The 22,645-nt window shown below is 45.5% G+C and overlaps 2 protein-coding genes and 1 long non-coding RNA gene across 5 annotated transcripts in view; 1 reads left to right on the top strand and 2 right to left on the bottom strand.

Moving 5' to 3' along the window:
* itga9 (integrin, alpha 9) overlaps window positions 1-19,483 on the bottom strand; it is a 61,603-nt gene extending 42,120 nt beyond the window's left edge. The window contains exons 1-10 of the mRNA XM_042064853.1: window positions 19,076-19,483; window positions 17,630-17,757; window positions 12,051-12,157; window positions 7,355-7,478; window positions 5,209-5,276; window positions 3,270-3,399; window positions 2,633-2,718; window positions 2,042-2,104; window positions 1,316-1,453; window positions 981-1,086 (exon numbers count right to left, since the gene is read on the bottom strand). Coding sequence (XP_041920787.1) covers window positions 981-1,086; window positions 1,316-1,453; window positions 2,042-2,104; window positions 2,633-2,718; window positions 3,270-3,399; window positions 5,209-5,276; window positions 7,355-7,478; window positions 12,051-12,157; window positions 17,630-17,757; window positions 19,076-19,263 — 1,138 coding nt within the window. The 5' untranslated portion in view covers window positions 19,264-19,483. The remainder of the gene's footprint in view (window positions 1-980; window positions 1,087-1,315; window positions 1,454-2,041; window positions 2,105-2,632; window positions 2,719-3,269; window positions 3,400-5,208; window positions 5,277-7,354; window positions 7,479-12,050; window positions 12,158-17,629; window positions 17,758-19,075) is intronic.
* LOC121684780 lies at window positions 9,353-22,638 on the top strand. Its single transcript, XR_006023194.1, has 3 exons — window positions 9,353-9,402; window positions 13,637-13,643; window positions 22,583-22,638. It is a non-coding gene; the product is annotated as an uncharacterized LOC121684780 (long non-coding RNA).
* The window catches only part of golga4 (golgin A4), a 35,517-nt gene continuing 32,833 nt past the window's right edge, over window positions 19,962-22,645 (bottom strand). For all 3 annotated transcript variants that reach the window (XM_042064852.1, XM_042064851.1, XM_042064850.1), the window contains 2 exons: window positions 21,651-21,737; window positions 19,962-20,763 (listed from right to left, as the gene is read on the bottom strand). In XM_042064852.1, coding sequence (XP_041920786.1) covers window positions 20,749-20,763; window positions 21,651-21,737 — 102 coding nt within the window. In that variant the 3' untranslated portion in view covers window positions 19,962-20,748. The remainder of the gene's footprint in view (window positions 20,764-21,650; window positions 21,738-22,645) is intronic.

The following is a 22,645-nucleotide window of genomic DNA, read 5'->3' on the forward strand; positions in this document are numbered from 1 at the left end:
CTGTGGAGAAAACTCGAGCTCCTTTCTGCATATCAGATATGAAGGCTCTGCCATGAGAGCACCCTGAGCCCTATCGGAATAACATGGGGAGGGAGGGGGGCGGGGGTATGAACTGAGACCAGAAAATAACTTCAAGCTTCCTTGGTCTCGAGTGTGCATCACTTGCCAAGAAAAGCCTATGATTGGCTTGCAAAGTGCCAGGAAAAATGGCAGGATGTGTGTTGTGAGTGTGCGTGTGTGAGAGAGAGTGTATGAGAGGGGGGGCTATGAGAGAGAGAGAGAGAAAGAGAACTGAAGAGGGGGGGCAAACGCATTTCCAGAAGATTCCCACCACCACATAATAATTAAAACAGCATGCCTTCTCATGTTCACTTTAAACATGCGTGCATCCATCATGCCATAATGAGCCGAATACACCATCTGAAAAAGCCAGTTGCATTGAACATAAACCCCTGACACGGCAGAATCCAAGTTCAGTTCTTTCACAGCTCTCATACAAGTGCTTAGGTTACAGCATCACCCAAAAGTGCGATTTATGGTGCAATTTCAGGCTGTGAAAGGCATGGAAGAGCAATGCCAGAGAGTTATGCTTTCTCAGGTTATTATTCACTTTGGGTCATTCATCTCTCAGGAGGGATTTTGGACGTGAGCGTGAGAGACACCCCGACGAGAGATAAAAAGTCAATTTTACGGTATACGGTCCAGATTGATTGAATTTGCACGTTTTTTTTTTCTTCTTGATGGAATGTCCATGAACACAATAACGAACAAAAATATTTTGGAATACGCATCATGGGGAAATGAAAATCTCTTTTGGTGATAACACTGACAAGTCTTGAGGATGAGAGATGAGCAAATACACCCCAAGTCAAAAACCCACCGCAATCAGATTAAAAACATGAGCGTGCAGTACTAGGATCATGCTTTAAACACTAATCACAGATGTTCCTGAATGACCGCTACATGTAATACGCACTGACCTTGGTAACCATCATCATCGATGTCCCCGATGGCAGAAATGCATTCTCCAAAATGCGCATTATAAGCATTGTCCCCGTTTAGGACTGCAGTTTCATCCATGACTCCCTATGGACACACAGATGGTTGTAAATCAAAATAAGACAAATGTGAATGGTCTACCATGCAGAAACTTTAAAATCCAAGAGCCTCTCAAACAAAAGGTGAAAGACACAGTACAAACTGTTCACACATTCATATCCACCACCTCCCACACACAGCACACACACACACACAGCACACATGCACACACACACACAGCACACACACACACACACACACACACGCACACACTCACATTGCCATAGCTGAGGTACACGGTGACCTGGCCCTCGTCCCGCTGATGGCTGTGCATGGGGGCTCCCACCAGCAGGTCGGACAGTCCATCCCCATTCAGATCTACTGCACACACTGAGGAGCCATAGTAAGAGCCCATCTGGAACCAGGCCACAGAGGGACACACAGAGAGCTTTGGGTCAGGTTACACAGACACACAGTCAAGAGACACAGTCAAAAACCATTCAAAGACTTCTAGAGAACCACCAGTCACTGCTGAACTCTCCAAGTACATCATCATGATTATAAAAACACCAACAGCCATGCAAAGGATTATTTACTAACATTATGTCGGCATGTTATGTTATGGGGGCCATTTGGCTATTGAAAGACTGGAGTCAGATGTTGAGCGTGGATAGCGTCTCTGCTAGAGTTCCTCTCTTCAGGCACTTTTTTCCATAAACATATAAAACATATGCCCCAGCTCTCAATGGAAAACAATAAACTTACTGTCATGCAACAACTACTAAACATATTCTGTCAATGATGCTTTGGGAAAAAAAACAAAGCTGATGGTGAATGTTTATAGAAGTGAAACAAAACCTGAATCTTGTTTATTTTGCAAATGTATATGCATCACATGCAAATTGGCCATTACATGGGACAATGCAATCTCCTCCTGCAAACAGGCGATGGCTCTACCATAACTCTAGTTGAGCCTGTGTTGACAGTTTGCTACAACACCTACCATTTTCCCTGAGGCTTGAAAAATCTTCACCAGTGATGAGCCCTCAATTCTAAAAATATACACCTGGGGAAGGGAGAAACACTGTTAGTAGTCATATCGGCTGAAATTAAATTCCTTTTGATGCAATTAGCTCCTCTTGTAGACTAATTTAGGCTGAAGGAGGCAAAGGGGACCAGAACCAGTTCAAACCGGTCTCCTCAAACTCCCTCAACACTGCCTCACAGCAGTCACCATCCCCATGCCAAACTAGAACAACTAACATAATATATCATTCCACACCACTACACTGTATAATGTTGTCATGCGAGTAAACATTCTGATTATGAATAAGGTGTAAACCAAATATCTCAAGAGCGGAGCAGAATCGTTGGTGTAAACATTTTGAATGAGCCACCTCACTGTCAACCTAGATCAACTATAATATAAACCTGCACTATAATGTATACAAATGAACATATACAAATGAATTTGAATGAACAATGCCACTGTCAAGATAGAACTTGCATAATATACTGTAGTATGTATGCTCCCACCCAGACTGAGTATATGTGTGAGTATATTTTGAAGGCTGAGCAGACTACTGCTCTGTACCTTTCCACCACCACTATCCTGGGGTGCACCGGCAGCCACATCAATGGTGTTGGGGGTGGAGAAGTGACCAGCAGTTACTGCATACCCTGGAGGAGGAGAGGAGAGGGGAGGAGAAGGAGGAGAGAGGAGGAGGAGAGAGGAGAGGAAAGGAGAGGAGGAGAGGAGAGGGGAAGAGGAGAGAGGAGAGGAGAGGAGGGGAGGAGAGAAGAGGAGGAGAGAGAAAAGGAGAGGAAGAGAGGAGAGGGGTGGAAGAGAGAGGAGAGGTGGGGAGAAGAAAAGAGTTAGAGGAGGATGCCGTGTGGAGGAAGGGAGGGGAGAGGAAAGGGGGAAGAGAGGGAGGAGGATAGGAGTCAGACTAGACTGTGGGTCTAGATCAAACAAACCACCTGGTCTTGGCCACTTCACTCTAAATGGCTTTGGCTAAGTCATGCCTATACAGTTTATATTACTATAGCTTATATTACTATGCTATTTTGCTATACCGCAAATACAGTGCCAAGAATGTATTGAGGAAGTGAAATATCCAGAGCTAGGGTATATATAGGAAACATACTGTGTATAGTGCTGCATGTTTTATATGGTTCCTACTTTTTAATGAGGTATTTGTAAGTTTACAAGGAATGTGGGAAATTCTTACCTAAATAGCTGTATCTGTGGGAAGTCACATCATCTTTGTTGAGGTTGTAGAACATGTTGGAAGACGCGTTGAACACTTTCACTGTCCCAGTCCAGTAGTACGAACCTGGAGCCCCCATCACAACAAGCTCCTGGAACAAGCACAAGCACTGTTTAAGAGGCTGTTCCCTTTCCGACGGCAAACATACTGTAATACTCCAGATTTACATGTTTCTTTTTTCATTCATTCATTCATTCTTTCATTTCCTTGCCTTAGTGCACCGTCACTTTCTCCAGTGAAAATACATTGGTGGTGTGTCAGGATAGAGATGTGTTTGTGTGAGGTCTTGGTTATCCAACGGCCACAAAAACCATGCTGTGTTATCTTCTGCTAACCAGACTACGAGAACAAAATGCCAGCTGTCACTCTTTCCTTTGATCCCTCAAGCCCGCCTGTGAACTGCAGCATTCAGCACTTTGAAGTTGTCCTTTCTCCCCCCTCCCCCCATATTGCCGAGCACTGTAGCGTCGAATGAAACAAAATGAGTGGCATTCTAATCCAAGTGCGTGGCAGCATTACGAGGGGGTAAGAATTCCATTTGGGGAAGGCAAGCCTGGAATCCAGGTCGACGTCCTTTTCCAATTTCCTCCTGCTTGTTTGCAGTGAGAGTCTGAACTCGAGGACAAGCCCCTCGGTTCCAACTCACCGGGGTGCTCGGCTTACGAGCTTATTTGTGCCGTTTGGCGTTGTTGTTTGGTGATCACCTTAAAACAGATGGGTGCCGTCCGCAAAAACATTCTCGGGGCTTTTCCGGACAAACAAGAAGAAAGGGAAGAGGAAAAAGCTCCGGTGCTCGGTGGGGTCACCACGGTCAAGCGTGCTCTCGCAATACAAAGCCAATGACTAAGCTGTCATCCCTCGGACACAAACAGAGGATATTCTTTTGCCGAGAACCCATCTGGTTCTGATTGACTAAGTTCGAGATAGTCATACTAAACGTGCGCGTCAGGGCTAGTGTCTCAGTACGGGGGAGGGTGGAGGTCTGAAGAATGACCCCTGCTGGGGCTTCGCTTCAGGCATGGAGAAAAGAGGCAACTGATTCATACCTGACTGATTCTACACTTGGCACTGATATCCTGAACACATGTTATGTGTTCTTAGGGGCCTGGACGTGAGAGAGGCCTCACAACATCAGTGTTAACTCAAACAGATGAAAAAGGGAAAATAAAAAAAAGCTCAACACCTCTTTCAGTGACAAAACATCAGTCAGCAGCTTTCTTGCTACTGTCCTAATGTGCCCCTCAAAAACATCCCATCTACCTCTCTTCCCAAGGTCCCTTAGCTAATTCTAGGATAAAATGTGGCAACCATCTACTTTTTTGAGTGGAAAGAATCTGTTTTCCTCTGAATGATGACCTTTGGACTGGGCATCACTTCTGTCAGGTATTGTTCTAGTAGCTTCTCCAAACATTCCTGGATCGCACATTAATGGGTTGGCTGTACTTTAGAAAAGACTGCAACACGATCCAAAGAACTCCACAAAGCACCCGCGGTAAGATCAATTTTCCTTCATTGTGTCATGAAAACACATCAGAACTATGACACACACACCACACAGAAATTCTGTGTTTTTTTCGGCAGTGATGGACGGCACACGGCGCAATTTGTCAAGACACATCTGGGTTGCATACCAATAAAAACATTGTTGATAGCACCAATGTCATGTTACGCTGTCACAAAGTAATTGACACATTTTTTAAAAACAGGAAAACATGGAAAAAGCAACAGTCCACTCTTGGCACGTGCCAGAGTGAAAGCTACAGACATCAGAATCCGGGCAGAGGAACAAACTCAGAACACAGACCCATGAGGCGACTGGACAGAGGGATCATTGGGGGTTAGGGGTTAGGGGTCACATCCAGCATTGAACACTAACAGACAAACGTGCACTGCCACTGACCTCTGTAAAAACGCCTGCTATCCCCGCTTGGCACGAGCCGTGCTCTTCCCCATACGTCTTCTTATAGTCTGCAAAGAAAAAACAAACCACAAATTATTTCACTGTGCGCCTGAGCCAGCAGTAACTGGAGGCCTTCCTGCATTCCATATGGAGCTAGTCAAAGCTGCGGCGTTCCGTCCAACGGGAACCTGGGGGCAGAAAGCAGTCTCCCTCGCCGAACACACAGAGCTACGCCACATTCAACAAAAACTCACACTTTGGGGGGTGAGGGGGTGAATATGTGTGTGTATGTATGAGTGTGTGTGTGTGTATATGTTAGTGTGTGTGTGTGTGAGGGGGTGCATACTGTGCTCTCATATTACAGGAAAATATTGAGCTTGGATGCCTGCGAATCGTACTGTACACACCAGCCCACAGCAGAGGAGACTCTGAGCTGAGCGCAACAGGCAGCTGAGAGAAGCGCAGCAACGGAAGGAAGCAAATGACTGGCGCAGAGAGAGAGAGAGAGAGAGAGAGAGAGAGAGAGAGAGAGAGAGGAAGAGGAGAGAGAGAGAGAGAGAGACAGAGAGAGAGAGAGAGAGAGAGAGAGAGAGAGAAAGAGAGAGAGAGAGAGAGAGAGAGAGAGAGAGAGAGAGAGATAGAGAGAGAGAGAAGAGAGAGAGAGAGAGAGAGAGAGAGAGAGACACACAACCAAAACAAATCTTGTAAGGTCTCGGGTCTCGTGGTGCGCAGCAGATGGTAATAGCCAGAGATGTTTTTATGATTTATGATAATGCCTCTCCAAAGGGAGGCTAATTGAGCAGCACTGTGTGGCATGGCGAGCTGAGGGACGCCCAATAAAAACAGAGCTACTTTGTAATTTATGGCATGCGTCAAGCCAGTCACAGCAGTACTTTTACACGTTGTTAAAATGGGGTGGTGCACGCGCCAACTCAGAAGAGGTGCCCGGTGGGAACATAATCTGATGCGACGTGTCGCTCCAAGCCAATTACTGCTTTTCCACGCAGCGTCCATCAATACTATCGTTCTTTAATCAAACTGTTTGCCTTTTAGAAGTAAGTAGTCTCATATCTCTCGAGCAGCATGTCAGGTGTATGCCCACCACCAGCACCTCAGCCAGACGGAGCCCTTGGCATTCCCAGGTGCTGCGTCTTTTCCGGAGCGCTTCTCCACTCACTCGCTCATCCACTGACTCATACCTCTCCCGCTCACTCACTCGCATTTCAAAAAAGAAAGAGAGAGAAAAAGAGAAAGAGAGAAAGAGAGAGAGAGAGAGAGAGAGAGAGAGAGAGAGAGAGAGAGAGCACTTCAAGGCCCTGTCGGTGCCAGCCGTTTGATTCCAGAACATGGAAGCGGGTTTGGATTAAGGTGAAGCACCATAACTCATCGGCTGAGTCTCTGGGCAGCAGCCTGTGCCATGATAAACTCCCTCAGCCCTTCCCGCTGTGCCAGGGCGCACGGTGAAAACAAATCGCCCCGGTTCAACGTCTCCTGAAAGCAGAAGCTCCAACGGCTCAAGAGCCTCTCCCCTCTGCACTCCCCATTCCTCATGGGGCCCAGGAGCCCAAGAGAAATAAAATAAAACTATGAAATGCTTCCATGACAATGCTACTTTTCTTCGTGCGGCCATGTGATTATGGGAAATTCTCCTCTTGCCGTTTATCTTTTTCCGTTTCACTTTTTCAATGCTGTTGTGGTATGTGCTAAAGAGCTTAAACCATTCGAAATCCACAGAGAGAGCAAGGCAAGCTGGAACATCCTGTTATTTCTGGTCTTGGGGTGTTTAAACACAATATGTGTAAAATAATTAACCAAAGCCTCCAAGACCGTCCTAAGGGACCATCAGCCAGAGACAATTAAAGGCAGGGTCTTCAACCATCCATCACAAATAATCAATTTACACAGTGTTACAGTCTTTCATTGATCAGTATCCAGAAATGCCCTACCGTTTGTGTGTGTGTATGTGTATGTGTACTGTATGTGTGTGTGTGTGTATAAGTGTGTGTGTGTGTGTGTGTGTGTGTGTGTGTGTGTGTGTGTGTGTGTGTGTGTGTGTGTGCTTGTTATCTGGGGCTATCTAAATGAGCGTAGGCTCGGCTGATGGGAGATGAGATGGAGGTGGGACAGAGAGCGCCCTGAGACCCACCTTCGTAGCAGGGGATAAGCGGCTGTGTGGGGCCCTGGAGAGTGGGAGGGATGACGGAGCAGTAGCCATGGGGCAGGATGTGCTCCGACTCGTAGTAGACATTCTTCCAGCGGTGGGCACAAGCCTGCAAAGACCAGGAGGGAGCAGTCAACACTGGCAGAACATGCGCGCGCACACACACACACACACACACACACACACACACACACACACACACACACACACACACACACACACACACACACACACACACACACACACACACACACACACACACACACACACACACACACACTCATGCACACACTCATGCACACACTCATGCACACACTCACACACAAGGGCACAAGCCTACACGGACCAGGAGAGAGGAGTCAACACTGGTAGGATATGCATGCACATGTGCACACACTCACAATGTAAACATTCATTTAGTGACTTCCATGCTAAAGCCACAACTTTCACTCCCCTGCATTATTGCCAGCAGTTATAACTAAGAGTCTGCTCCTGCCGCCATGTTGTACGCACACAAACACTCTCTCTCTCTTCTCTCTCTCTCTTTCATACACCCCCACCCACATACATATTGGCACACATACTGTATATATGCATACTCAAAGGAGTAGAACATGACCTCATACAAACAGCTGTGCAAGCTCAGTGCATGCACTAGTGTGAACATCGGTTTGGCACACAGACATGCACTCACACATGTATATACAGACATACAAGCACACACACACACACACACACACACACACACACACACACACACACACACACACACACACACACACACACACACACACACACACACACACACACACACACACACACACACACACACACACACAAACAAGCACACTGTTGAGGTTCTCTAATTACATAAGTAATAGCAGTAGACACACGGGAGACAGGGACAGGACAGCTCTTTTGCACATCTGAATGCCAGCCCTTAGTTAGCGTCAATCGGTGCCTTATTCATGTCTGAGTGGAAAACACTTTAACCACCGTGCCCAAACAGAGCTGTGAACACACATGCCCTCACTGGCACGGCAGACAGAGGCGTCTGAACATCCTCCAGACAGACACTTCTCAAGGCAAATAGGCCCATCCAGTAAGGAGGTTCATGTGGAGGAATCCAGTCAGCTAATAGATAGGGATCCAGAGAGTTGATTGACATAGATCCAGTGAGTCAATGAACAGGGATCCAGAGAGTTCATGGGGAGTCATATAGTGAGTTCACAGACAGGGATCCAGTGATCAGGGAGGGTTTACTGAGTTCAGAGGACTGCTCTAGAGACAGAGGGCAGTGAGCAGTAAAGGAAGAGGGGGGGGGGGGGGGTCACCAAAAGCAAACGAGAGGATTACTAAGAGAGGGCAGAGCGAAATCCATCTGCCCCCACCATCACTCCCAGCTGCGGCTCATCTGAATTCATGAAGTCAGCCCAAAACGAAGGGGCAACTTCCCCCTCCAGCACCGTCCCCCACCCCAAACCACCCTGGGAACGTCTCTGTTTTTTCCCATTAAGTCAGCGTGCCACAGTGCGAGAGGAATGCTCCAGCCGCTTGTGTTCCGGCCGCGGCGCTGGGATGTGTCGGAAGTAAACAGGGGCCGGGAGGGGGGAAGCCTGCCACCCCACTCTGGAGCATGGAGATGTGAATGTGGTGATCATCTAAAAGCCCGGGGGGAAGCAGCGGTCGGACTCTGCTGGCTTGACTCCGAACTCTGCTAATATTCACCAATGAGACCGCGCTGAACGACGAGTCTCTCTCTCTCTCTCTCTCTCTCTCTCTCTCTCAAACTTTCTGTCTCTCTCACTCGCTTTGTCTCTTTACGTCTGTCTCTCTTTCTGCTTTTTGCACAGAGCTGTTTTTTTCTGGAGTTATGTGGATTGTGGCATACCGAACGAATCAGATGACTCTTTGGCAACACGGAGCTACTGCTTTAGGAAACACTGTAACTGTCTCTCTCTCTCTCTCCCCCTGTGTGTGTGTGTGTGTGTGTGTGTGTGTGTGTGTGTGTGTGTGTGTGTGTGTATGTGTGTGTGTATGTGTGGAAGTTCTTCCATGTGTGTGCTTGTGTGTTCAAGTGACGCCTGGTTTAGCCCACAGCCCTGGCAATGCTCAGCACCCCGATCTCTGTGACCTCCCAACTGAATGACTTCAGCTTCAGTTTCAATTTGATAAGCATCTCTCCTTTCACCGGGCAACAACAGCCCACTGTGAGCGCCACCGGCTAATCAAACGGCTCCAAAACAGAATAAAAGCTAACGATTCCCGTAATGGGCTGGAAATGTGAATGTGGTGGAAAATAACGGGGCAATTAACTTCCGCAATCTGGAAGATAATAAAGAGTTAAACAAAAATAAAGTGTTCTTTCCCCCCCTTCACTTTGGGCACTTAAAGGAGCTTTTGTTTTTCCTGACGATGTCAGGAGCAATGGAGTGTCCCGTCAGCAGGAGTGTGTTCTCTCTCTGCCTGCTGACGGCTGATAGGCTGGAGAAGTACACCCAGGGACGCCGAGGGGGGAGCAAAAAAAAAGAGGAAGAGAGGCTCACATCTGCCAAACAGCCGTTCGAGGCATACAGCACGGCAACGTGAGGCCTCACAGCTGAAAACAAAATGTGTGTGTGTGTGTGTGTGTGTGTGTGTGCGTATGTGTGTGTGTGTGTGTGTGTGTGTGTGTGTGTGTGTGTGTGTGTGTGTGTGTGTGTGCGTGTGTGTGTGTGTGTGTGTATGTGTGTGTGTGTGTGTGCGCGTGTGTGTGATTATTGAGGAAGGCTCTGAGACACGGTTCTCTGGTTCTAACCGTTGAACAATAACAGCACAGCAGGCCACATTCTACGCCCAAAACTCTGATCATATACCCTCGATGCCATCTGTATCTATGCCTTGGGCAAGAGCAGACGCACAGTCATACAGGAAGGGAGGAGATTAAAAAAACCACAGTGATCTGGGTTTCCGGTGTTGGTTCAGATCAGCACGAGCTGCATAATATGTGGTGCCACAGCGAAGCCACCACCAGCAATGGGACTGCCACCACCAGCACTGCCACAACTGTCTTTGTCTCATCTGTCCACACACAAACAGGAGGCCATCACAGCCGTCCCTCTGATATCCCCTGTGTCCATCATTACCCTCCGGAGGTGCACATCAAGGCTGACATAGGAAGGCTATCCCAGAACACCCCTCGCACGCACGCACACGCACGCACACGCACGCACGCACGCACGCACGCACGCACGCACGCACGCACGCACGCACGCACGCACGCACATCACCCACTGCAGGGTGTATAAGTTGGGGCCTAATGAGAAGGCTGACATAGGAAGGCTATCCCAGAACACCCCTCGCACGCACACGCACGCACACACACACACACACACACACACACACACACACACACACACACACACATACACACATACACACACACACACACACACACACACACACACACACACACACACATCACCCACTGCAGGGTGTATAAGTTGGGGCCTAATGAGAAGCCTGCCCTTGAGAGCTGGCCACCTCTGTGGAGCGAGAGACTAAACAAACCATCCAGAGCCAGCTGTCCATCTCGTGCTGCACGAGTCACTCTTTAATTCCACCGGCACACCAAAAGGGGGAAGGACACGTCGGTCAACAGACAGTGCACCACCGGGTAGCTTGGTGTCCTTGTTAAGCCTAAGCCCCCAGCCGTGGGCAATTCATTCATCATCAACATTTCCACGTGGCGTGGAGAGAGAGAGAGAGGAAAGAAGAGAGAAGAGGGAAATGCACACTGAGGCTTTTTTTAAAAAAAAAAAACATGTTTCTCATGTTCTTCAGAAGAGCACAGCTGGAGTTTTACTGTGTGGTGCTATGGAAAGATATTTGTAACAATGATGGCTTCAGTGCTTGGTCGTGTTTTACAGGGCTACGTGGTTTTTTGCGTAAAACAATTGCCTTGAGTGGCCAAATTTCCAGCGCTGTGTTTTGGTGGCCTAAAAAACAGATGTACGCTCGCTCACAGTGTGAAAAGTAAACCTTGCGGATGGAAGACTTGGGCGCTAGAGGACTACTGGCTGTGGAGACTCGTTTCAGAAGACCTCCACAGGTTCCCCGGCAAAGGCGCTGTTTATGGCATCAATTATCCTCTCAGTAACATTGGAGTAGCCATAGCCAAAGCCATAGCCAACAGGCACGGGGGCCTCATTATAGGTCTCTCATTTGGCAAATTGCTACCAGAATTGAACCAAAACAAACAAACAACTGCTGTGGCAACATGGTCAAAGTGGTACATAATGACTTGGTCCAGGACAAAGGCAATTGTCATGTGGGCACAAACAGGCACATAGCCCAGGTTAGGTTCAGACAAGTTCATATGCTGAGAAGCTCCACTACATTTTAGAGGGCTGTGAACACATCTGAAATAACTACACTGATGCCAAGTCGAAAGAAGGATCTACAGGCCAGCAGACAGACAGACAAACAGACAGACAGACAGGTAAGCAGACAGACAGAGACAAGGCAACAGACAGGTTAACAGGCAGAGAGACAGACAAAGACAAGTAGACAGACAGATGGACAGACAGACAGACAGACAGAGACAGACAGAGACAGACAGGCCAACAGAGAAATGGACAAACAGAGAGGCAAACGTATAAGGGTAGAAAGGTAGAAAGATTAGTGAGGGCAGCAGCCATACCAGCACTTTCCCGTTGGGCTTGTCCTGCCTGGCCAAGCTGACTCCCATCCACTCGTCATCCCGGTCACCCTGGCACGTCTTCCCACACGTCTCCCTCTGCTTGTTCCCTGGGTGACACACAGACCAGACAAACCATTAAGACAGACCGCATGAGCCGTTCCAATTCCCTGTCCCAACAAACCCCACCTCAGGCCACATCCCTAGTCTCTCTGGCTGCCTGACCCTGGGCTGGGCAGAGCTGTAGGCACCGTTGTATATGTTTCACCCCCTGTTAACTCACACCTGGAACTCATGAACACAATGAATTCATGGCCTAGCTGAGGAGGAGGAAAGAAAAAAGAGACTGAAGAGAAAAGAATGGTGAAAAGGGGGTGGGGGGAGACTCAATATTTGCGTTTGAGAGGTTTTACTACTGTTGCTGCCTTTCCCTGCGGTTCCCGCCGGACACAGAGGAGGATAACTGACTGCTCCCAAGACGCTTGGCTGTTTGCTTTGGCTCGTGTTGCACCCCTCTACCCACAAGGCTGCAGAGGAGAACCATCAGGCCCAGGGGCTTTGAAGAGCTCTCTGCCCACTAGAAGACCTCACCGAAACACTACTGTGAGTAATCTTGTATTCTTTTGATCCTTGGGCATCTTGGGCCATAACAGAAAGTTCTATGGCATGAGACTGCTTGCCAAGCACAGAAGAGGTCCAGGGGGAACATAGGGGTGAATATATTTTTATGAGCATTGTAACCTTTTTTCCTGACTTCCGTCTTACTGTCATCTTAACGCCTCTACTATACACCCCCCTTTTTCATTTGATTTGTCAATCTCCCTCATTTGCTTTTTTGTAAGAAAGCCTTACCTGTGAAGCACTTTGGGTCAACGTTATTGTTTTAAATGTGCTATATAAATAGATTTTTTTGAAGTGCAGTGATCATTATTGTCTGCGCAATTGCAGATGAAAAACTCATCTCGGTATGACAGTATGGGGGACTAGGAGTGCTTTCAATATGTGCAAGTGCAGCTTTCTCCTAAGCTCTACTACTAAGACTTTGCCTCGCAAATATTGTGCATCTCATTGAATTGAATGATAATTTGCCAGGAATGCTCCTCATCCCATGAACATCTCATCAAAAGCTGGAGCTGAGCTTCCCCTGTGATCTCAATAACACACTTGTTTGTTTTCATCTGTGCGAGTCCCAAACCCAGACCCGTCTGTTCCCCTGAATAACCCCAGATTCCACCACCTACCCAGGACAGGGGCTCAAGGGCTCAGGGTCTGATTGCGACTCACCCAAACACAGATGCACACACACACACACACACACACACACACACACACACACACACACACACACACACACACTCAAGGCACTAGCCTTGCAAATAGATACACACAAACAGACACAGAAATTGTATGCGTGCTATGAATATTGAGTAAGGTTCAGTGGTGACTGGTACAGTAAGTGCAAATACATTTTGATCAGTACAACTGCACACGCACGCACGCACACACAAATAAACAAAAAAAAACCATCAAACCCCTGACCCCTCACACACACAGAGTAAACACACAGTGTCCTTGCCCCTGACAGGCAGGCGTGTGGTGTGCTTGTTAAAGATAACTAAGGGAGAAAAGGGAGGGAACTGCGACACACCACCCAGAACCAGATTCAAGACTCAACTACCAAGAAAATCCCACTTATTTAATTGACCTGATACAAGTGAAACATGCAAACATGTGATGAGTTAAGAAAAAATAATAATTTTTTCTCAAATTTTAATCAGGACTCGCATGCTCAGTGCTTCCTAATTTTGTGACTTAGACTTTTTGAGACCATCTATGAACTCCTGTTTGACAATGGATTTAAGGAAACAACTAACATACCAAATAAATGACTCCCCACTTACTTAACTAACCAACTCCCTCCATACAGGGACACTCTCTCATCTATCCAGAGTTGGTTTTAAATAGATGGCATATGTCTGTCTGGCCAGAGGTTTCACCATGACAACACATGCCCCACAATGGTCTGCTTGCCAGCAAGGTAAACCTGGTGAATTGCTGAGTACTCCAAAGTGTTATGTCAGAAATGTATAGTATGGGTCCCCAACATCTAGAAACTTCTTGGATTTGTTGGGCAATTTGGAAAAGGAGAACAAGAATAAAATAGCAACTGCATGCATAAAAAGTAAATGAGTCATCTTTACTTTACAGTAAAAGCTTTGTAGCAGCTTGAAATAGCTGCCAGTGATCAAGGGGAAATCCAGCGCCATTCTACATTTCATCAGTAAGATTTACTGTCCTTTCAACACCACCATATATTTATACTCCTCTCTTCCTATTCTCCCTTGTCCTGGGCCAACCCCCCCCCCAACTATTCCTCTTGCTATTATTGTTTTTTCTTTCTCCTCCTCTGTGTTGTTCCTTGTCCACATTAGATAAAATACCAAAAGACCAAAAAATTCCCTTTTTTTACAGTATCATGCGGGTTCCTGTTGCGTAACTAAAAGAATTTCAGTACCTGGCTAATTGAATTAATTAACAATTTAGACTCCGAGAAATTAAATCCGGATTTCAGACGTCTTTCCATTCGTCATTGTGTTGTACAGCAAAATAGTCAGCAGAAATTTGAAAACATATTATCTCAACATTCACACCAATGACAATGAGCTCTCTTGATTCTGAAGTGTAGGTCCAGTTTATATATTAAACATACACTACCGGTCAAAAGTTTGGGGTCACTTAGAATTTCCATTCCACTCCATTATAGACAGAATACCAGCTGAGATCAGATTATGTGCTTATATAATTGCAAAAGGGTTCTCCAATGTTTTCTCAGTTAATTTGTTAAAATGATTTCAGATTAGTAAACAGAATGTGCCTTTGGAACATTGGATGAATGGTTGCTGATAATGGGTAATGTAGATAGTGCATTAAAGATCAGACATTTCTTTCTACAACAGTCAAGAACCCTTTTGCAATTATGTAAACACATAATGTAATCTGAAAACTGCTGCCCTGGTTAAAAAAAATGCAACTGATGCATCTCAGCTGGTATTCTGTCTATAATGTAGTGGAATGGAAATTTCTAAATGACCCCAGACTTTTGACCGGTAGTGTATAATTAACTTCAAAATCAGCTTACCAGAAGTTTAAATATGACCACTTCTGGTTTAAATAGGCATTTTTAATAATAACCCCCAAAACAACAAATATTTTCCAAAACTGTCAAGCAGACACTGAAATATTATCAATAAAGGCAATTATGCAAATTCATCTTAACTATGGTAATTATGCTAATTCCCCAACATATTCAATTTAACATCCGGCAACTTCTAAAAGCTGAAAACCCATACTGTACATATCAAATATAAAACGTTGGGGTACTCAACATACCCGGGTTCACAATAAGGCTCTATGGGCTGGCAAACAGACAACTAGATAACAGAGAGACCATTTACATATTTGCCCAGATAATTACACCACAACAGAAAGCTCCCTTCCGCTCTGTCTTCCAAAACCGCCCTCCAGCCCAAAGAACATGGAGAGCGATTTAAAGAATATAATAGAGGGTCCTTGTGAAGGATGGAGTGTAAGTAACCCAGGGGATATAATCCTCTGAACCCTATTAGATGACCTCATAAGTCCCTCGGTTGTTTAGCTTGTCATGTGCAAAGCCTACATTTGGGAGAGCACTCAGCTGTAACATCATTCATGATATCAGAGTAGTCACATGGCTATGGGCGTTTTGTGACAAACTCCAATGAATACCGTTTTGTGCTTACCATGTCTTTAAAATGCACACTCATTTCCATAGATCCCTTGGCGTTAGCCTACTGTTTAATAACTAGGGTGGGGAGGTCACCAAGTTGTAGGCACATGTTTTTTCACTTATACCAGTTTGATAAACATGCTGTGAAATTTCACAGAATATATGGGTGAGGAGAGCCAGATTAAGATTTCAAGGACAATTAACTAACACTGCAACAGCTAGGGGGAGGAGTAGACAGACCGTGTATCTTGTTCAATCATTCAACTATTCCCATATAAAACAGGCAAGCATACATTAGTAGAAACCTAGCTCTTTCAAAGCAGCTCACAGAACTTAAAACTGGGCAGGGGCCTCAAAAGACCTCCATGGTGGCCTCACCCACGGTCTTGGCCCTGGACTCCCTGCACATGTATTAAAGCCGGTTACCGTAAAAGCTCAGTCATAACAGACACCGTCTCCCCCGCCAGATCTCGGCCCTCTGGCGCTCGGCGGCGCGGCGCGGAGTCCATCCCAAGGCCCGAGCTCTGGTCTGCATTATGATTCATGCTTCATCACCGGCAGGGTGTGCGGAGGAACAGAGGCCCGACACAGAGCCAGCATCCTCTGGACACACGCTTCGCCTCACACAGTGCCTGCCCCCTCACTGATGACACACGCAGCAAGCAGGGCCTGGGTATTAAAACCATATAAACCATGTCCGCTCCAATCTCGACCACAAGAAAGTGGGCTTCGTTTGAGGCGACGTCTTTGACTCTAAATACTTGGCAAGGCCCTTTGGAAAGTATTAGCAAAAACATTTATCATGTCGATCAGGGGAGTCTTTTTGGACTATCATAGCCAGACAGCACCTCTCTTTTTTTACATGAGTATCAAGCCCAAAAGGAAACCCAACCGTATTCTGGTGATATATTAGAAGCGATTTAAAAACTGACATTGCGATTGTGAATGTGAAAGGGTGATTACTCAGCAAGAACTATAGTACACTTCAGCAAACAGTCCTCCCAATATCAACACAAAGTTATTCGCATGGCCAGAATAGGAAATTAGTGTTAAAAGACAAAAGAAATCAATCTGTTTGCCATTACCGGCCACAGCACACACACACCACTCCACCGCTCATCAAGGTCACCATCAGTCCCAGTGATCTTCACAGGAAGTCTGCTTGCAGCGTTGGGCATCTCCTCAAACAGGATGTGGCGGGAAACTTGAGCATTTATTGGTGAAAGTTATGCAGCACATGCCTCAGTATCTTGGTCTGAGTGACTGAATCAGACCCCCTGCCTGTAAGCCTCGGCTCACCCCAGATTTGCACTCAGGGTCTCTCACTGGCTTGGAATAGGGTCAGTTATTTCAGCAAGCAGAAAGCGGTGAAGCAGCTATAAAGACAGCAGCATTTCTGAGTACACTCATACAGTACTAGTTCCGCAGTCACCACCAACACAAAAAGTAAGTTGCCATGATCAATATTATTCTGAAGAAAAGGTTTCAATGATCTACTATGACCTAACCTCTCACCTTTTCCTGTGAAAATCAGATTAAACATCAACAGGCCAAACACCTCCCTATTTGTACACACACAGTGACGGCCCCAAATGGTAGTCAAGTCAAGTACCATAGGCGAGTACTAAAAATACCTGCTTGTGCCCTGTGATTGTATTTCTGCAGCAGGGCATAGACAGTCAGGCCCCAGAGTAGAACATGTACAGAATGAATTATTAGCTCTGTGTGTGTATGTGTGTGTATGTGTGTGTGTGTGTGTGTGTGTGTATGTGTGTGTGTGTGAATGGTAAATGGAGAAAGAATGGAGGTAACTGACCCCTTCCAAGGTCCATCTCGGTGCAGCGGCGATCTGGGTTGCTGTGCACGCGACACTTGTACACAGCGCCAGGAGAGTGCACTGAGCTGCTGTAGGTGGAGTTGGCCCGCGGAGCTCCCACCAGGACCCTGGGGGAAGGAGTGTGAGGGTACATGGGGGAGAGAGAGGGAGATGTGGGATACCACTCTGCCATTATTTGCATTTGACAACCCATCATCATAAAGTGCATTATCTCATGATGATAATGGGCACGAGGAACATGGAAATGATTGCACTAAGTGGGAATGCAAGAGCACCCTGAGAATTGGATGCATATTTACCCAACATGCAACAGGAATTATTTCAAGGATATTTCATCCCGAATGTAAACCAAGAGCCTCACAAACCTCGCAGTATCATGTAATAGGCCTACAATTTACGACAAAAGTTATTAACCCTTGTGTTATCCTCAAATCTTACCGACACTCTTTATTCTTAGGGTCAATTTGACCCCAGCTAAATAAACCCTCAGAAAATGATTATAATTCATATTGTTACCCAGTTTTTTTGTGACAGGTACTTAACAAGAGTGTAATAACCACCATCAAAAGCCCTACAAAACAATCCCACCCCCCCACACCCCTTTATGAACCTTGGAACCCTGGCTGGCAATATTGCCCATCCAGTGTCAGCAGCCGAAAGGCTTGCTGTTGCTTCCCCTTTTGACTTATACAGTCCTGCCAAAATGACTTATATGTAATATGTACTTGTGCATGTAATAATGATAATAGCAATATGTTCTCATACTATTCAAATAATAATATCCATAATGCGTCAAATATTCATGTATCCTATGTTTCATACAGCTGGGGTCAAAATAACCCCAAGGAACATCAATGTACAAAATATTTTACAGGACATTGAAAACAAATGATTGTACAAATTTCATGGTAACTCTGTTGTACCCTTCAATTGAGGAAAAGTCATGAAACATGAAGCAAAAAAAAAAAAAAAAAAAAGTGAACCATATATTTTATGATGTTAAACGTTGCTTGGGGTCAAATTGACCCCAAGGATAACATGAGGGTTAAGGGTTCAACATCTGCAGAACCACATCTCGCTTTAGCAATTAAATGTTTTTCACTGACCATAGGTTTAGTGTATAGGTAAAAACACACAATTCATGAAGTAAGATACACTTTAATTCATATCTATGCAAACTTTCTTTTTTCAATTTGTTGAGTAAGAGCTGGGAATGGATTCATCTGGACCGCGAATGACGTCTTAGCACAAGCTTTTCCCCACAGTCTCTTGTCTAGTTCAACACCCTTTCATACCTTCCCTAAAAATCTTTTGCACCACAAGTAAATGAATAATAGCGTGCAAATGATATTCTTTAGGAATATTCCATCCACTATTAAACGTTCTTAAAGGTTGCTTTAGTCGACAAGAGAAACATTTACTTACCAGCGCGTATTGTCGTGGAAATGCTCCAAGACCGAGTATCCAAAAAATGTCCCGTTTGGACCCCGAAACACGATCGGATGTTGCAAGTCAATGTTATAGGAGTACGCCACAGATACAGTTAAATACACATAAAACACATCCAGGATGCTTCTCTTCTGGGTCAGAATTTCTGCCATTCTGTGGTACATCCTTCAGAGACGCAGAGATGTGACAGTAACAAGACAGTAAAAGTACAGTTTCAGTGCTGAAGTAGAGTTCTCCTCTACAGCTGGAGAGTTATCCAAAGTCTGGAAGCGCCAAAGTTTTGCAACAACTGCAGAAATCACTAAACCCAAACGGAATGATAGAAACTTGCGGCGCAGGGTTTGCTCATCAGCCCATGGATCTGCGAAACTGGCGCTATGTAGTGGTTCTTGGCATTAAGCACGCCCGCGGTAAGGCGTATGTTTTTGCGGACAAGCGTCACATTTCACATCGCTTAAGTGCGCACATTGGTGTGTTCACTGCTGCCATCTACCGTAGGCCACAATAGAAGCTTCAAATTGCAACTTCAGGCGCATGTGTGTTTGCTTCTTCGAAGACAAATATCCCGATGTAACGTGTAGCCTTTGACTAGGACTACTGTATGTTCATAGAATTCGTTAAACCGCAACGATTATTTTGAATATTTTCTTTCTCAAACAGTTTTGATTCCTCAGACAAACTTGCAATTACTTTGGATGGGGGAAATAACTGTCATTTCAGCTGGTATGTTACTACACCAAGTATTATGCAAAAACACTTTGAGGGTCTCTTGATATAAGAAAGAAGAGAGATGTTTTTAGGAAAGCAGTCACAACACTTGAATGATTTAAATCACTACTTCACACACAAACCAGAATAGGTGTATGGTAAATAAAACTTTATTAGTTGTAAAATGTAGCAACAGTCACAATGTGCCCTATTATGGTACAGATTTTAAGTCCTTATTTACAATTTACAATAGGATACCTTATTTTCATCTGTCTGTCAGCAGAAAATACAGTATTAGGTAAAAAAAGCTGCTATACTCTGTGATTTAACTTACTACAGGGGCCAGTGTCGGTGGTCAGTGATACATAGACATGTGCAGATAGCAGGTTAAAGGGTCTCGTTCAAATCACATGATCAACAAGAAACAGAAAAATAAATCAATACCAACCTCTGAAACAAACATTGACGACAACTCAAAAGTAAAATAGGAAATTAACATCAGAATTATTGCACAATCCATTCACCATTCACACAGATAAAAATGAGTATCTAACAAAAAGAAAACCTCTCAACTAGTGGCTGCAACTAATTAAAAATAATCATAAATAAAAAACTAAACTGCAACTAAATAGGAAGAATTCATTGAGATCTGACATTTAATTTATTAAGCTAGTTCCCTCATACCTTTGCATACCTTCAACCAATCCAGCACAGACAGACAGACATGTATTTGCAAATCCCATCCCACCATGGCTTTTCTCTCACACTCTCACACACACACACACACACACACACACACACACACACACACACACACACACACACACACACACACACACACACACACACACACACACACACACACACACAGTTCTCCTCGCCCTTCCCAAAAGTCTCTCAACAGCAGCGTCTGTCTCTTGACCTCCACCCCTGGAAACACCTCACCGTAGCCAGGTCTAGAGAGAGAAAGAGAGAGGGAGAGAGAAAGAGATAGAGAGAGAGAGTAACTTAAACAGCTCTTTGAAAACTTCAGAGTACTGCTTTATGAGGAAAACACTTAAATAATGTTGCTATGACATACTAACATACAGTAATCTTACCATACATGATTACACGTGATCACAATAACGCCAAGTGACACTTATGATTCAATTCCAATACAATTAGATCACTCATGGCCTTGATGACAATATCCTTATCAAAAGGAATGGAAATTATTCCTTTTATTTTAAATGATTGAGCTATGAATGTAAATCAAAAGAGCTGACCCACTGCTACGCATTACTTAAATGTGTGTCTATTCTACATCTTAACATGGAATGTTTTCCCTAATGGAATTCAAAATGTATAAAACAGCATAGGGTCAAAGAACATTTGCTTTGGGAACCAGTCTTAACGCGTAACAATCTTATTAATCTTCCATAGAGTAGGAATTAGCTAAATCATCATTTATTACAAGGTTGAGATGGCCGTTTCAGGCTCACATGGGAGAGAGGAAGAGCTTAGTGGCTGCAGTCAGCACCAAGGTGGAAGTGTTTATGAAACAGTGCTGCCAAGGCAGCACACGGCTGGTAAAAATACCACAGGGGAAATGAAGCCTGTGTGTTACAATGCCGTAAAACTCACCGAGTACATATCCAACCAACATTAACCAAGGTCAACAAACTGACACATGCCAAGAAAATGTGGCCAAAACAAATTAGCATTTTGATTAGCTGCTGTTCTGTGACGTTGATGTTCTTGACATTGTGTGTGTGTGTGTGTGTGTGTGTATCTGTGTGTGTTTGTGTGTAGGTAGAGGTAGGATTTGGACACATGCATGTTGTAAACAGATGCAGCTCACCGTCACTCGGGAGTCTTCGCGTTCCAGAATCTTCTGCGCCTGGTCGGCAGGGAACTTCAGCACGGAGGTTATGACTTTGGCCATCGTCTGGGGAAAAATAAATCTGCACGTGTCACATCCTTTCAACACAAAAGAGCCTCCAATTTTAACCTGAGGGAGAGACATGGCTCCACACAATTCTCAGGGCGGCTGAACTGCTCATCTGCCATAGTGTCTCAAAAGCCATGTTCCCCATCACAGTTTTACCCCCACTCATCTCTCTGATACCCAACTTTTATCAGAGGCCATTTACAACACATTCACATTCTCATTATGCTTTACAGTAACAATGTGTTATCTCCATACTGTATTATTTCATTTTGTAGAGAAATAACTGAATAATAAGGTCAGCAGACTGTATTACACACAACTGAAGACCCATAAAGTGCGTGACTATACAGGTCTGCCATGAGCCGGGCGTTTTCATTCTTCCTCTACAGACAGACAGACTGGCTCTCCCTACTCCTGCCCTCCTCTCCTCTGGAATGGGGGATCCCTTGAGGCTAATGAGTAGCAGTGCCGAAATTCTCCCGCTGCGCCCCCAAAATCTTGGAGAGTTATTCCCTGGCCTCACTGCTCTCGCCACGACCTCCGTATCTCACAGCGGGGTATGGAGTCAACACCATGCCATCACGCACCCCCCACACACACACACACACACACACCTCAGCCTCCTTCATCAGCTCCCATCGCTCCCCTCGCCCTCGTCAGCCTGGCCTGAGAGCAATTAAGCCGGTGGAGAGGAGGACGGCACCACTGGGCTCATTATCTCCAGCGGGGCTAGCTAATCAGGTCCAGGCAGCTCTGCCAGGGGCACTGCTAACACTCGGCATTCTGCCCCCCAGAGAGACAGAGAGAGAGTGTGAGTGTGTGAGTGTGTGTGTGTGTGTGAGCGTGTGCGTGTGTGTTGCCATAATAGGAACCAGCACTGAGATAAATACTACCCACCGGTCCGC

Source organism: Alosa sapidissima, chromosome 16 (assembly GCF_018492685.1).
Source record: "Alosa sapidissima isolate fAloSap1 chromosome 16, fAloSap1.pri, whole genome shotgun sequence".
NCBI lineage: Eukaryota > Metazoa > Chordata > Actinopteri > Clupeiformes > Clupeidae > Alosa > Alosa sapidissima.